A 17,622-nucleotide genomic window follows, 5' to 3' on the forward strand; every position below is an offset into this window, starting at 1 on the left:
GCTCTCTACACACCTTTCGCGCCATCGCAAAATGAAAGTGAAAGCAAAAAACAAGCGCAAATTCAAACGCAATTTCAATATGTCACATATTGACAGTGGCTCATCGATGCCAAAGACATAATTAAACCCATATGCTCCTGCTAGGGCTTTAAGGTCATCCTCACAGTTACTGCTGGTTCAGCCCAGATCTCGACTGAAATCTAGAGGTGACCGATCGTTTGCTCTAGTTGCACCGGAGCTGTGGAACAATCTCCCGATTGGCATCCGGGCGTCTGATTCTATTCATTCTTTTAAATCACAGCTAAAAACATATCTTTTTAAACTTGCCTTTTCTACCAGTTAAATGCTGGCTTGCTTGCAGTGACCTATTGACCTATTGTATTAAATTCTCTGCTATCTTTCCATTATTGGTGTCTTTTATCATGGTGGTACAGTCTTACCTTGCTATAACCTATGTGCTGCAGTTTACTCTTATTGGTGGCTTTTATCTGTGAACATAATTCGTTACCTTTATGTATTTGATGTCAATGTGTGAACTGTTTTATTTTTTATTGTTTTATGTAAAGCACTTTGGTATGCCCAAGGCTTTTAAATGTGCTCTATAAATAAAGATTGTTGTTGTTGTTATAATTACTCAGCTACATTGGCGAAAGAATGCAAAAGCAAAGACATATATTTTCCTTCCTATGATAGCCCGACGGGCAGGGCTGAGTTAGATTTTGGTAGCCCGACTGGAAAAATCGCTAGCCCCGGGACGTGGGGCTAGCGATTTTGCGAGCCCTGCACAGAGCAGAGCTCTGCACCCGAGCTGAATCAATGAAAAACTGCCTTATTTAATTTCAAAACGTTTTTTTTTTGTTTTGTTTTTTTTAGAAAGGATGTTCTCCCACCACCACAACCCCCTCCAAAAAAACAACTAATCAATAAATAAATAAATAAATAAATAAAGCTCTAATTGTTTTTAACTTTCAAGGGAGCATGTGTGTTATTTTGTGTGTAGGACACTCTGCAGGCAGATTAAAGCTGATGAATAATTAAGTTGACTTAAGAAGCTCATTAAATCCAGGGATGGAGCAGGCAGAGCAACAGGGAACAGAGTCCCTAAGCTGCTATGAGACCTCATTTCTACTGAGAGCTACTGCTGAAAATCCCTTTTGATTCCTTTCTAAAACACTAAAATCTTTTTTGTTGTTGTTGTTTTCTTTTGGATTGGAAGTGTTTCAGGCCGTTGGGGAAATTTATTGGAGCAAGAGTTAAACCTATAAGACCTTTAAAGCCTGAAACAGTGAAAGGTAAACAGGGGAACAATGTGCACTTAACCATGAATCTGTCAAAGATCTTTGGAGATGATCTGCTGTTTCTAGCTGAGCAGTTAAACTGAAGCAGATCTGAGACGCTGAGCATGTATAAAAGGTAACCTCATATATTACTATTGTGACTCGTACCTTTCTGACCCCAACTGGTCATGGAGGAAGCAAAACAATTACCAAAAGGTCTCAGAAGCACATGATAATACTATTGTGCCAAAAATTAAAAAGAAACATATGGAACAATAGTCCATAACTGGCTTCTTATTAACAGCCAAAGCTTTTTTAATGGGCCGATCCATTATGCTGTTCGACCAGCTTTGCAAAGCTTGCCCATCCTCCTCCTTAGTCTTCAGTCTCAAAGGCTGTCATTCTCCACTTTTCATGTAACATGAGCATAAGTAGTCAATGCTTTACAAGCTGCTGACTCAATCAGGCCATTTGAATGCTTTATACTCTTCAAACACTTTATCCTTGCACTGGATTCTGCAATGACCAGCTACTCTGTTTTAGCTTTCAGCTGTTTAGCATGTAATATCTTCCTCCTTGTTTACTTCAGACTTAGCTAAGAAATAATATTATGAATCTTATTCACTTTTTTATACTTAATACTCATTGATTGTGCTGTTGATATCCACTTTTCTGTATTTTCTATAAACTCTGGTATTGCTGCTAATTTGGGCCTCCTCCAGTTACATTGATCTGCTTATCCTTAGGTCTCTTTTGTTATCCACCGGAAATCAGTTCTTATTTCTTCTTTCAACTTAGTTTGTGTCTATTGTGCTAGCAGTATTGTTGCTACTACTAAGCCAGTCTGTGTTCAGCCGGCTTAGTAGAATGACATGCAGGAATAAATCTTCTAATATATATTCTTTTAACATATTTGCTTAAAGTTACATTTGGTCAAAGTGCTGGTGTTGTATAAAAGACTGTACGCACCCACTCAGACTATAAATATATGATCTTTCAGAATATAATTCTTTGTCCGTATTGCCCGGCCTTATGTTGTATCCTTCACTGAAGATGTAGCTCACACTCAGGACGATCGAGCTGAGATATCTTTGCAAGGACAACATGTAGAAATAGCTCTGAAATTTCAATAAAGCCTCACCTCTCACTAAAAATATGGTCCGGTAGCTTCAGGCACAACGTTAAGGCCACCTGCCAATATTATGTTGGTACATAGTTTGCTGTCACTACACCCCTAAAGGTGTGCTCAAACACACCTTTGTGGGGCCTCCACAGATTGTTCAGGACATCCTACAGATGCTCAGCTGGACTGAGATGATGGAATTTGATTTGAAGGCCAAGTCAGCACCTTGAACTTCTTGTTGTTCTCCTCAAACCATTCTGAGAACGTGGACGGCACAACCCAAGGTTCCCCAGCAGAACATTGCCCAAAGCATCACGATGTACGCCCTCTTTACTGTAATACTTCCTGGTCCCATGTGTTCCCAGGTAATACACACATACACACGTTAAGTCAAGTCCTGATAATCACATGCCCATTGCAGGCGTTTCCTGTCTGCAGCTATGCAACCCCACGTGCAAACCACGATGGACTGTGTATTCTGACAGCTTTCTATCAGAACCAGCAGTGAGCCTTGGCCACCCATGACTCTGTCAACTATGGTTGCTCTATTGGACCATTTTTGATACTGACAATGGCAGAATGTGAATACCCCACAACAGCTTCAGAGATGTTCACACCCTGTCATCTAGCCATCACTATTTAGCTTGTGCCAAACTCATCCAAATCCTTATGCCTCCCCATTTTTCCTGCTTCTAACATGAACTTTGATAATTTATTCAGTTTCTTGCTGGTGCCGTGATGAAAAGATGATCAGTGTTCTTCACCTTACCTGTCAGTGATCATAATGTTACGCTTGATCAGTGTATATTTGAAGTCCCACAGTAGCGACACACCGCTTTCTTACTGTGCCTTTAAGAAGACAACACTCACTCTTGGCCTTTTCATTCTTGCGTGACGGCCTCCAGCGGATGCAGGACTTGTGTTCGTCCAAATAGAAGAACCGCACGAGTCCCTTGGAGCTGCCGCGGAGCTTCAACATCTGGGTCCCCATCTGCATGGAGCTCATGCATTTCTCCACTGCAGGCAAGAAAACACAAAACAAAACAGACAGACGAAAACACGGAATATTGTCAAAAGGGAAACTGCTGGAATGTGCACTGAAATTCACAGGAAACCATGAAACAGAAATGTACATACACTGCATGTTTTCATTCAAGAAGTATGTATGTACACATGAATATATATGTGTAGTTCATCAAAATCCATCAGAATTGTAAAGCAAAGCAATTGCTTCCTCCAAAGCAAGTGAATGGTGTGGTAATCACAGTAGAGCCACACTAGATGGTGTGGGAACCACATGTCCCTGTGCCGTGGTTACACCCCGCCTGACCACATCAGTTTCATTTTTCTGTAGCATCCACTGTTTTCACAGCAGCATGGAGGAAACTAGGCCACATCCGCATTCACACATCCACACTATGTTAGGACATCTAACATGCCCGTTGCATTAGTAATGCTGCATTTAAGGTAATGTGAGGCAGGCAAACTGTTTTTATTAAGAAAGTGGGAATCTGTCCTTAGAAGTGTTCGTGCTATAAATTCTCACCAAAAATATGCAGATAGTGTTTGTACAGCAGAAACGGAGCTGTGGTCATACAGACGACCCGCTGTGATCATGGAAACTAATGCACTGGATAATATTGTGTGGCAGACAAGAAGTGAGCGGCCTCTTGGCTTTAAGCGAACACAATTTTATTTTTTTGAAGAATCAATAGTGAAGCCACAACAATGTCCACAGACCAATGCTTCATCACAGCATGCCTATTGAGCTGCACCACTCACACATTTTTCACACCATACACCAGAAACAGCATTGATTTCTGTTTTTCTGATGAAAGATTTTTGTTACAATTTAGATACAAATTTTGAATGTCTGTTTTACAGTAACAGTCAAGTCCTTCTAATGCTCTGTGTTGTCAATAAGTCTAAGTGTCAAGTGTAAAATATTTTCAATTGTTCAAAAAACAAAACACCTGACTCGAGCCATATCAAGCTAGCAAATTGCTCCCGTAACATAATCAAGCTGTGAGATTTTTACTGTACTCCACATGGCAGAGCTACATAAAACCCTTACAGTAGTACTTACAGTAACACTAGCACAGTTGTGTGCCATGTGTGCTGTGTGTAAGCCCGCTGGTATGCTGCAGCTGATAAAATGTGATGTGTTTTTTCTTTCCCCCTATGACATATTGCAACATATTGAGCAGACGTCACAGATTTGGCATGAATGCATGAATTAAAGAAATGTTACAGCAAATCAAAGCATGTGCACATAGTGTTTCAGGACACCGTTAACTACTCAAAGAAAGTGTACACATTTTGCATGTTGTTGAAATTTTAAACATATGTTTTATGGCTCTGAGTTGGCCCGAATGCGTGCACTGTGCTTTCATGAGCTTGAGGCATCACAGCAGGATAAAATCATATAAGGTAGGTCATCTTTTAGTCCATTCTTATAATGCCCATCTTAGACTTCTGTAGAGAACCTTTGGAGAGCTTAGGACATAACATGCATTACATGTTAATTGTCGTGTGGCCGTGTCACGAAGTTTCATATGCAATGGCAGCTGGTAGAAAAATATAAAATCCAGGTGCTGAACCTGCCAATCACAGCAGTTGTGGGCTGCATCGACCAAGCATAAATTGGGTATAAGTGACTAAAGGCAGCCAAACTCCAGTACAAATTTCTTAGTGCCTAGTAGCTGTAACAGAGCTGGGGATCTTCACTCTTCTAGCCAAACAGAGGGCAGTTATCCATGAAATGATCTGTTGTCACAGCATCCAGACTCTCACGGCAGACTGTCACACTGCTAAAAATGATGCCTTGAAACCCATCGAAAGCCTCATCTTCAACCCTTTGTCAAGTCTGAAATAAATCCACTCTAGCAGTCATCGCTGCATACATCGAGAGTCAGCTCTTCACTGATTTTAGAGGGAAACTGTCAGGATGTCCATAAGGTGAAGAGCAAGCAGACTGTCCTTTTTGTGAGCATGTGTCATTTCAACACATCTAATCAAACTGTTTTCAAAGAGACCCATTTCAAGATGGAACACACTCAGCTTTATGGTTGGCTTAAACACAATTAAATCACATATGAGGGCGCAGCAAAGAAAAGCATGCTCTGCTCACCCTCCCCTGCAGGTCAACTAAAAGAACAATATGTTTGCTGACATCCTGTAGCTGGCCAAGTTTGGAAAATCCCTTGGGAAGTTTAGTATTTGAAACTTCTTCCTGGTGTAGTTAGCTAAAGAGTGCTCACAGACAAGTAGCATAGCTTGGAAAGTTACAGGTTTCCAAATTTAATGATACTTTTCAACACTGTAGCCCGTGGCTACAGCCTGCTAGTAAAATCATGAATCAACCAGTTTGAATCATGCATTTAAATAATGTACAAATGTAGCATGACACCAATAAATAATAATAACAGAGACCTCACAGGACAGAGATGAAGGAATACATCTGTCTGTTGGTAACACAGCCTGTGGGAGGCTGACTGAGCCCGGGTAACACAAGCTGCTGTAATCAACACAGCATCAGTCTGTTGGTTTAGTTTGAACTGTTCACAATTGGAGTCTAAGCTCCAGTAAGTCCACAGATCAGATGACAGGGAAACTGTGCCTACATGAAGGTACACAGCTGTTCTTGTTAGTTGTTTTTATGCATTAAAACTCAAAATACCACAAAGAGCTCAGTGATTCAGTGCTTTCACACCAGTAGAAATCGAGGTTTTCTTCGTGCAGTTGAAAAACTCAACCCCACTCGTCTATCATTCTGTATGCAGATGGACAATGGTCCATTAGAATTTGAGAAAATGATCCTGCCACTGATCCTGGCAAGTTATCAATCCCATTATCAGCTGATCAAAAACACCATCATTATTAAAAATGCCCTTTATGCTCCGCTCTGTTGTTTTCTCACTCCAACCAGGTGGTGTTACTGATCTGCCCTCAACTACAGCGTGAGCATTAAGCTTTACATGGTGATATTAGATACATATAAGGACTGCATAAATCTAACTGGGACAAATCAAGAGGAAACAAAAATGAACCCAAAAAAGATTTAGACCATCGGCTTTGACAAAGCTGAGAGGGATGCGTGTTCACAGGAACAACATGTAACTGCTCTAACAGTAACGACATGTTTACAGAGCTGCCTGATCCTGCTTAGAACCACGACAATCGCATCCTAAACATGAACAACACCTTTTAGACACAAAACTAGAGCATGAGTCACACAGAAAAGCTGTACAGTCGACACCACTGGGTGTCTGGGCTTGTTGCCATGGTTACAACCTCACACTTAAAGTGCTGGAATTTCAAATGGATTTAAAAAAAAACAAAAACAAAAAAAAAAAAAAAAAAAACAGGCTCAGACTCTGAATGTATGATTAATGACACTACAGAAGTCCTAAGAAGAGAACTTTTCTTTATCCAGCTATAATGGTGAAAAGAAAAAGAGCATCACTGAGATGCAGCACAATAATCATTTTACCTGATTACCTTTAACAAAAAAGAAAAAAAACACAACAGCAATCTCAGCTGAAGATTATTAACACTTTAAATGCACAAATGTTACCATTATGAAGAATAAATAGGAAAAGCAAACACAGCAGCTTTTTTTCCTTCCTTCCTTGGTCCACATTTTATAGTGTTTTACGTTATGGTGACACCCGGTGAGATCATGTAGATCAGCCATTATTTTTGGTTTAATTTTATTATCTTTATTAAGTTTTTATCTTTATGTAATGTTCACATATATTGTTAATTAAACATACAATTGTTAAAAACTGCATCTTTTTACAGGCATTTTACTTTAATTAAATTTTAGCTTATGAGAAGCAAAAACAAATGGCTGTCCAGTCGGGAGTTTGACCAACATGGACTTAATCTGGAGAGGGGACCTGCTTGTCCCTGCTGTCCTGCAGCCTGAACGGTGGGATACAGAAGAAACTCGGGTGGCATTCCAATATGTGCATCAGTAAAACTACACAACAGCCATGGAGGTGCTGTTAATCTCTGTCTCTCTTCCACAGTGTGTTTGCTGTCCTGCCATCCTTGCCTCATCCCCAACCAGTCGCAGCAGATGGCCCCGCCCCTCCCTGAGCCTGGTTCTGCCAGAGGTTTCTTCCTGTTAAAAGGGAGTTTTTCCTTCCAATTGTCACCAAGTGGTTGCTCATAGGGGGTCATATGCTTGTTGGGGGTTTTGCTTTATCTTATAATATAAAGCAGCTTGAGGCCACTGTTGTTGCAGTTTGCTGCTATATAAATAAAACTGAACTGAATAGGCATTAGTGGTCCTTATGAAAATCACTTATTTAACAAAGCTTAGCAGCTTTGTTAAATAAGTTAAATCAGTAACCAGACAACAGGTGGCAATGGAAGTAAAGTTGAGGCCTGGATCTCAGTGACGTGGCAGGATGACCTGAATGTGGCCACTGACCTGCTGTCAGTCACAATGTGGGCCGAGGAGATGGACTTGGCTATTCTCCTCAGTCAGGTCACTGGGTTAAGCCCAGAGCGAACCATCTGTAGATGGGCCAACAGAGGCAACAGACATAATGAAGACTGACAAAGTCACTGTGTCAGTGAATTAGAGACCACAGTAAACCTATAATTAGCAAAGGGATCTCTTTTGAACAGCACCTACATGTTAAATATTGGGAACCAGTTTTCTTATAAAGAATGCTGCTGCAGCATCATCTGTTGTTAGAGTTGGGGTTATTTCCACTCTACAGTTTAAACTTCCTGTTGGTACAAAGTTTAAGATGCATTTTATAGCAGTTAATAAACAGCACATTACTGGTCACTGGTTATGAGAATATGAAGGATGAGAGTGGTTAATTTAGCTTTTGAATTGCCAAACCCACTAACCAAATCATACAGTTCTGTGATTGGTCTTGTTTGCTTCCACAACATATTCGGTAGATGAAGCTCTTCCTCAGCCTGGTCATTGGTCCACACCAAAGTTTGACTCTGAACTTTCCCACAATAAAAGAATCAGCCTGGGTTCATTAAAACAGACCCAACCCACTCAGCTGTGGAAACACTACTTCTGTGCAACACACATGTGATTAAGCTTACCCATGTAGCCCAGTCTCCACTTGGAAAAGGCCACAATGCTGCTGCCTATCCAGAAGAATTCCTCCACCACATGTGTCAGAAAGACCTGCTGCTGGCTGTTATTGGGAACAACATCTTTGTTTTTGTCCTCTTCTGTGATAAAAGCCCCTTTAGCCAAAAGTCCAGGCTTGTCCCCAGTCGCTGCAGCAGCAGTGGTACACACGAGGGCTGAAGACAGCGGGCTGACGCTGAAGATGCTGTTCATCTCGGATTTGCTCACTTATAACAGAGATTGGTTTTGATGCTGCCTCGAAGTTGCAGAAATGTTCCCACAGACAGTTAATCTGAATCAATGTGGATAATCTTTGGGTCAATTAAGTTTGCAAAAAAAAGAAGTCACAACTTCTTTAAAGTGAACGTTCTTTACAGGTAAACCATCCAACTCCACTAACCACAAAAACAAAAGGATTATTATCAGTAATATCAGGGGCTGCTTTCATGTTTAGCTTCAAAACAGATGCAAAGAAAAAAGCACACGTAAAATAAAAAAAAATCACTCTCTGAACACTTCAAACAGTTTATCAGTAATCTTCAAATGTTATTGCATCAGCAAACCTGCTCATCTCAAAACCATCTCAATATTGTTCCATTTCAGAGCAAAAAGATGCAGCTTTGGTGCCGTGTCGTTGTTTCCTTAGTCCCCAGGATACACTCAGCCAAAACGGCTGGCTTCTCATGAAAGACAGAGAGAATGCAGCAATGGACAGCAGAACAGACATGAAAGCACAACTCACAAAGGTAACTGTGCAACATGTGTTGGGCAGGCAGAAATCCTAAATCCCTAGCAAGCTGTAATCCCAGTCCAGGAGATTTGCTAAATGTGTGAACTGAAATGCAACAACCAACAGGAAGAGAGTGAGAAAAGTCAGCAAGGCTTAACAAGGTCATAATAAAAATGTTCCAAAACCAATTAAAAAGTCTGTTTAATATGAGTCGTGTCAACGGACATTTCTTCTGAAAGAGAGGTGTCAGGTACCCCCACCCATCTGCAGATATCGCATAGTCCCAGCTAAATCAAAGCACCTAGCTGCCGTCTTACTGGGGCTCAGATATCAGTACATATGAGGAGTTTACCATTATCTTGCACCAGATTAATAAATTCATCATAAAACAGGTCAAATTCCAGGCTCTTGACTGTGTGATGCAGCAGTGTGAGCATACTGAGTCAAAATGATGTCAGAGGCTTGGATTGAAATCCCTGAGCTTGACAAACAGATACCAGATACTGAAGACAGAACAGCTTAATGTAGAAAAATGACAAAACCATATGAAACTACAACCAAGATTACATTGATAATATTTGGAATTTTTATTTCTATGTTCAGATTGCATAAAAACTAAACGTATGATGCAGTTTGACTTTTCCTCTTTTTCTGGTACCACAGGTAATGTAGGCAGCACATGTACCACAGCTGCAACTCTTATGGAGGTGATGGTGGCAGCACACGCCTTATACCACATGAAAAAAAAAGGATGCCCACAAGCACAGGAAATGCTACACATGGTGATGCCATAACAGCTCTGCTCTCTAAAAGGCACCAGGTATCAGGTACCATGCAGATATCACGTGTTCCCATTCACCATTCAAGAGAACTGGACCCAGTTGATTTACATGCGAAATGACTGTACAAATGTGTTTGTGTATTTTAGGAATTTAAAGGCAGAATGAGCTGAGGTAACTGAAACGTCCACAGTAAGAACCTCCAGTACACATCCATCACTACACACCTTAGCATCTGCATGGCCTACCACTTAGTGGACAGTCGACTCGACATTGTTTGTTAGATTGGATAAGTGACATCTAAATAAACATATTGATCCATTCAAATCGACCAAGCCCTCTTTGATTTGCACAGCATGTCTTTATCCTGTCTTCCTTCTCTCACCCCAACCAGTCGCAGCAGATGGCCCCGCCCCTCCCTGAGCCTGATTCTGCCGGAGGTTTCTTCCTGTTAAAAGGGAGTTTTTCCTTCCCACTGTCGCCAAAGTGCTTGCTCATAGGGGGTCATATGATTGTTGGGTTTTCTCTGTATGTATTATTGTAGGGTCTACCTTACAATATAAAGCGCCTTGAGGCGACTGTTGTTGTTGTGATTTGGTGCTGTGTAAATAAAATTGAGTTGAATTGAATTGAAAATTTCCAGCATGAAATCCTATGTTCTATTTAGCTAAACAAACAGGTGGCCACTCCATCTCTGATAAACCCCACTGTTTGGTCTCAGACTGTTGAGACATGGGATTGTCACTGTTTGCACAGTCTTAGCTCAATATCTCTCTGCACTGAGCCCACGTCGATAACAAGCCTTGTCATTATGACACGATATGCACTGACCAGCCACTTTATTAGGTACAACTTGGTACCAGGATGGACCCCCCTATTGCCTTCAGAACTTTCAGAACTCTAAATTTTTTGCAGCATAGTTTTACCAAGGTGCAGGAAACATCTAAGATTTCTCATCATGTCATTGCTTCAAATTTGTCAGCTGCACATCAACCATGCAAATCTCTTATTCTCATCCCAAATGTCCTCTAGTAGATTGAGACTTGCTGGAAGCCATTTGAGTACAAGAAACTAGTACAACAGATGTCAAACTCATTTTACACGGTGTCCTACATATGGACCAGGAAAATTCCCCTGTAAGTGTAAAGATGTAAACTGCATATTTAATCCGTGCGATATCTTCAGCTCAATACAGGTCTCAGTTTTTCTACACGATAAAGAAAAGCTGCTGGAATAAATGACAGAAATCTGTCAGCGCTTTTAGTCTTTACTGGGGGTTTAATCTTGTCCCATCTTTCCAATATGCCGGTATATTTGTCCATGTTTGAAATTGGTCTGATGTTTTCAACATCGCCTCTTTCAAGTGAACAAGTTCAAAACCAGATTGGAAAACTCTGGGTCGACTTCAAGTTAGAAAACACTCTTTGGCAACAGCCTAGCCTGATCGCTGACCTAGTTAGCTGACCTAATGAACAAATACAGGCGGAGCTTCTACAACCAACCCTTCTTGGAAAACCGTTAACTTCATTCCATACACATATTAATATTATTATTACTACTACATGGCAAAATGTTACCCAAGAACTCAAAACCTGCCCTGATGTCTTATTATTATTATCATATAATACAATCCTACCTGAGTAATTTACTAATAACACCAGACATAAAAATTTACATAATTAGTGATGGAGTGTGGTATGTAGTCTGAGCAGATTAAGAAAACTGGAGTACAAATAACGGTCGATCACTCACCATGACCTCGGCGTTTGGCCTTGACGATTCTGCCAGGCAGACATTTTGAAACACTGTTTTCAGACAGTAAATTGGGTTTATAATATACTCGTTTGCGCACGTTGGCCCGAGTGGCATAAACATGAAACTTAGGGAACTCATCCCTGAGATACCAAAGACATGCCGAATGGTGGAAGGACGCAATTTGTGGCATAACAGCTTTTGGATATTATTAAATAAGACTAAAAAGAGACCGTCCACTTCCGGGCTTGCCGGTCTTTTTCACTTAAATATTATGAAAGCCTTAAAAACAGAAAGAAGATGCGACGAAAGCGGCTTAATAATTTGTCGTATTCATATCCACAGATGGTCAAATCGCAGGACAACATTATGCCGGATGTCATTTTGCAGCCGGGTCCTGCACGTGTATGCGCATGTCGCATTGAGGCCCACTTTAGAATATCGGAAATATAAACTCTATAACGCAACATTTGTGTACAATGTGAATATTAAATGTTAAAGCATGTGTTTAGAGTATTTCCTATAAAAAAATACAAAATACACAATCTTGTCCCAGTTTTACAAACGTTTATTAGTCTAATCCTTCCATTTTACATTTGATTTCATATATCACACCTTGACACACTGACATCACTTTAATGGAATTATTAGTGTAAAGGATGGTATTCCTCTTTGGAATTCTGAGTTGTGGATATATTTTCTAATGTGTCAGATGCAGAAAGTCTCTGATGAATAGTGAAAAGTACATTTCCAGCTTTCAGTTTAGTTTTCTAAAGTGTTTCTCTCTAAAAACACCACTTTGTGCTGGTATTAGACCTTAAAAAACAAGTCAACTAGATGTAATGTTGATGTTTTATAGGTAGTCCAGAGAAAAGTAGGACAAAACCCAGGTGACTAATTTTACCAGGTGAAACATCTCCTTCAACTGTGTTGTTTAATCGTGCTAGAATCTGATTTTAGAGACTCTGAGAGGGTGCAGACTCTTGTCTATTGCAGCGGACACATTAGTGGCCCTCTGAGTCTGATGATTGATGACAAGCAGTGGGAAAGCTCCCTGTGGGCAGAGTGGGGGAGTGGAAAATCAGTAGTTTGTCATTTAAATACTATCACCTCACAGAAATATGTTTGCTGTGTGTGAGCCTGTGCACTAGGTGTGGAGTTCACTGACTGTGGTGCTAAAAACCTCCAGCAGCACTAAACCTGTACTATGGGACAGAAAAACTGAAAAAAATCCCATCCAAGATTTTGCATCAGCTGCTGTTTCATGTACTTGTTGCTTGGCCTGCTGGTGCCCATCCATAGGATAACCAAGCCTTAGAGGAAACCTTCTTCAGCTTAATGGCTCCTAGGGCTGGGCCATATCCTACTGTTCACGGTAATATCGGTATAATGTTGGGCAACGATAGGAAAATGAAATATCGCGATAGAATATGGGTAAAACGCGCAAGCGCAGTGCCTTTGTTTTCATACGGAGAATGTGAAGGGCGAAAGTGGATCGTTGAATGAAACGGATAAACCAGAATTGGCTTGTAAAAATGCTGCAACTTCAGTGTGGAACTGGTTTAGCTTTCGTCCGTCAGATACACAACAAAGCACTATTTTTGGTAGAGCATGCTAGCGGGCCGTCGTTATTACCGTGTTTTTTGGAAAATACGGCACACTTAAAATCAATCCTTTGATTTTTCTGAAAGTCGACAGTGCCCCTTATAATCCCGTGTGCCTTATGTATGAATTCTGGTTGTGTTTACTGACCTCGAAACGATTTTATGTGGTAAACCGCGTTCGAAAATCTGTCAAATGTTTTAGTACGACTTTGATAAGCTACGAACCCGCACCGCTTGATGGATTGTCTGAGCATTACGGCTACCGTAGGCAGGAGCCTCGCGGAGTGATACGTACTGTGCTTCAACATAATATTACCATTGTGTGTGTATAACCTCTTTTTAAGTTTTGTGGATATTATACATGGTTAAGCTGAGGATATGTTGGCCAATTTCCACTGGAAATGCCTTTTGGTTAAACTGTCAGCAAGGAATTTGCATTTGCACTGCTAAATTTTATATAACTTTAATGCACATAAAATACAGCTGCTTGTTTAAGTGAAAATACATAGATGTTTTTTTGTTTGCACTAATAAAATTGTGGAGTTGTAAAGTATTTTGTCTAGTGTCAATTATATCATCAGTTATATCGTTATCGCAAATTTTCAAATGTATATCATGATAAATATTTTTAGTCATATCGCCCTGCCCTAATGGCTCCCCTCACCTCTGGTGTCCACCATTTGCTTGGTGCCTGTCTAAGAGGTACCGTAAGGGACATTATTATTGAAACGCTCTCACACACAATACATGAGCACGGACACACTCTGGATCTTCCCATATGGAAAAAAAAAATAGAAAAACTTATAAAAGACTTGCATAAGATTTGGCTTACTTCATATAGTGAATCATATAAGGCTTATATGATTTACTCATGAAAGTGGCCACTTTCATATATTGTTTTAGTAAGTATCCAAAACATACAAGTTTCATTTATATACATTTCCAAGGGCTCTTATATCTGTTTTCAGTCTTGTATGCTTTTCATACAAGTTTCACGCAAGACAGATACAAACTTTATAAGATTTATATATATCTGTTCCATATGGGTTGTCCTGTCATATGATCTGCCTGTCACTAACCTGGAGATTTTTAACTGTGCACTTTCAGATCATATGCCTGTGTTATTCAACGTTGTTTTTAAACATACTGCAGTTAAATCTGGCAATTCTGCTCGGCGCTGTCGGGTTATTAACCCCTCCACTGCCACACAATTTTCTGTTGCTTTTAATCAGCTCGGTGGCCCTTCTGACTTCGTCTCCTCTGAAACAGAAGAGCCTAATTCCTGGTTTTATACTTGCTGTCAAACAATCATGGTCTCTGTAGCTCCTTTAAAAACCAGGCAGCCCAAGGCTAAACCCGAGCCTTGGTTTAATGAGAGCACTGGTGCTGTTAAGAGGGAATATCATCGGGCAGAATGGAGATGGGAAAAGGATTAACTGCAGGTGTCAGCTCCTGACTCTGACCCCTCTGTCTCTGTCCCTTGCACTGCTGTTTTTACTCAGTTTGATTTTGTGACACTCTCCACTTTAGAGGATGTGGTTCGCCGTATGAGGCCTGCAGGTTCCCCTCAGGATCCTTTCCCTCCAGAATTCTTTAAAGAAATTTTTCCTAGTATAGGACAGTATGTCCTTGACATTATTAACAGCACTCTGTCTTCTAGTGTGGTTCCTGCAAATTTCAAATATGCAGTAGTGCAGCCATTGCTTAAGAAACCTGGCCTTGATCACACAGTTTTAGCCAATTATAAGCAGCCTTTACTTTCCAAGGTTTTAGAGAAAATTGTTTTTAGTCAACTGAAAGATTTTCTAGATGATAATGGCATCCTTGAGGTTTTTCAATCAGGTTTTAAAACCCTTTATAGAACAGAATCAGGATTATTAAGGGTTTTTAATGACATCCTTCTGGCATGTGATTCTGGTAACCATGTTGTTCTGGTCTTGCTAGACCAAGCTGCTGCCTTTGACACAGTAGACCACAATATTCTAATTTCTCGATTAAATGATCCTGTGGGTATTGGTGGCACTGCACTTAATTGGTCAGCCTTCTCGGTTCCAAATCATCTTCTGTTTCTTTGTCATGCGGCGTCCCACAGGGCTCAGTTTTAGGGCCACTGCTGTTTTTACTGTATTTATTGCCTCTGGATTCTATCCTTAGAAGACATGGGATCTCTTTTCATTGTTATGCCAATGACTGCCAAATTTTTTTGCCACTAAAGCAGAAGGATGACATCTCCATAAACACTATCTTGACATGTCTACATGACATTAAAGCTTGGTTGGCTCTAAACATTTTACATTTTAATGAAAAGAAAACAGAAGTGTTGGTGTTTGGACCCAGTGGTCCCTCTGACTTCTCCTCTGGAGATTTGGAAGTCTATTTTAAACCTGTTGTTGCTGACCTGGGTTTTAAGTTGGACAGTGATTCTCACACACGTTACTGAAACGCTGTTACACACATTACTGAAACGCTCTCACACACACATTACTGAAACGCTCTCGCACACACAATACTGACATTCTCTCACACACACTACTGAAACGCTCTCAAAAACACGCTACTGAAACGCTCTCACACACACAATACTGAAATGCTGTCACACACTACTGAAACGCTCTCACACGCAATACTGAAACTCTCTCACACACATTACTGAAACGCTCTCACACACAATACTGAAACACTCTCACACACATTACTGAAACGCTCTCGAACACACATTACTGAAACGCTCTCACACACACAATACTGAAACGCTCTCACACACATTACTGAAACGCTCTCACACACATTACTGAAACGCTCTCACACACATTACTGAAACGCTCTCACACACATTACTGAAACGCTCTCACACACATTACTGAAATGCTCTCACAGACATATTACTGAAATGCTCTTACACACACTACTGAAAGGTGTCACCCACACTACTGAAACACTCTCACACACATTAATGAAACGCTTTTACACACATTACTGAAACACTCTCACACACGCAATACTGAAACGCTCTCATACACATTACTGAAATGCTCTCACACACACATTACTGAAACGCTCTCACACACACATTACTGAAACGCTCTCACACACACATTACTGAAACGCTCTCACACACACTACTGAAATGCTCTCACCCACACTACTGAAATGCTCTCACACACATATTACTGAAACGCTCTCACACACACATTACTGAAACGCTGTCACACACATATTACTGAAACGCTGTCACACACATATTACTGAAACGCTGTCACACACATTACTGAAACGCTGTCACACACATATTACTGAAATGCTGTCACACACATATTACTGAAACGCTGTCACACACATTACTGAAACGCTGTCACACACATATTACTGAAACGCTCTCATACACATTACTGAAATGCTGTCACCCACACTACTCAAACGCTCTCACACACACATTACTGAAACGCTGTCACGTACATTACTGAAATGCTCTCACACACACTTCTGAAACGCTCTCACACACACAATACTGAAACGCTCTCACACACACATATTACTGAAACGCTCTCTCACACACATAATTGAAACACTCTCACACACACACTACTGAAACGCTCTCACACACACTACTGAAACGCTCTCACACACACTACTGAAACGCTCTCACACACACATTACTGAATGCCCACACACACATTACTGAAACGCTCTCACACACATATTACTGAAACGCTCTCACACACACACTACTGAAACGCTCTCACACACACACTACTGAAACGCTCTCACACACACTACTGAAACGCTCTCACACACACATTACTGAAACGCATTCACACACACATTACTGAAACGCTCTCACACACACATTATTGAATCGCATTCACACACACATTACTGAAACGCTCTCACACACACATTACTGAGACGCATTCACACACATTACTGAAACGCTCTCACACACGCATTACTGAAACGCTCTCTCTCTCTCAGTCACACACACACAAAAGGAAATTCATGTGACGAAATAATAAACAGAGTAGATACAAAGGGGCTTTTTATTGTATACCTACATGAAAGTTTCTTTTAAAAAAGAAACTTTCATGTCTGTACATTTATTAGGAAATGTGCACAGGAGACAGAGCTGGTAGGAAAAACAATACAAGTGTGAGTGTGAGGGTGTTCCATTCAGTCATGATCAATGCAATCCAAGAGAGAACTATAAAAACGAGGACAACAGTCAAAGCAACATCAGCATCATCACCA

At 40.6% G+C, this 17,622-nt stretch overlaps 1 protein-coding gene across 8 annotated transcripts in view; it reads right to left on the reverse strand.

The window, feature by feature from the left end:
• LOC120716232 (1-phosphatidylinositol 4,5-bisphosphate phosphodiesterase eta-2-like) overlaps positions 1-17,622 on the reverse strand; it is a 145,784-nt gene that overhangs the window by 61,850 nt on the left and 66,312 nt on the right. For 4 of the 8 annotated variants that reach the window (XM_040003678.1, XM_040003684.1, XM_040003685.1 and 1 more), the window contains exons 1-2: positions 8,482-10,408; positions 3,271-3,417 (exon numbers count right to left, since the gene is read on the reverse strand). In XM_040003678.1, coding sequence (XP_039859612.1) covers positions 3,271-3,417; positions 8,482-8,725 — 391 coding nt within the window. In that variant the 5' untranslated portion in view covers positions 8,726-10,408. Of the gene's footprint in view, positions 1-3,270; positions 3,418-8,481; positions 10,409-11,773; positions 13,060-17,622 lie in introns of those variants that run through there. The other 4 variants (XM_040003679.1, XM_040003681.1, XM_040003680.1 and 1 more) reach the window with 3 other exon arrangements.

This window comes from Simochromis diagramma, unplaced genomic scaffold (assembly GCF_900408965.1).
Source record: "Simochromis diagramma unplaced genomic scaffold, fSimDia1.1 OVJJ01000466.1, whole genome shotgun sequence".
NCBI classification, from domain to species: Eukaryota; Metazoa; Chordata; class Actinopteri; order Cichliformes; family Cichlidae; genus Simochromis; species Simochromis diagramma.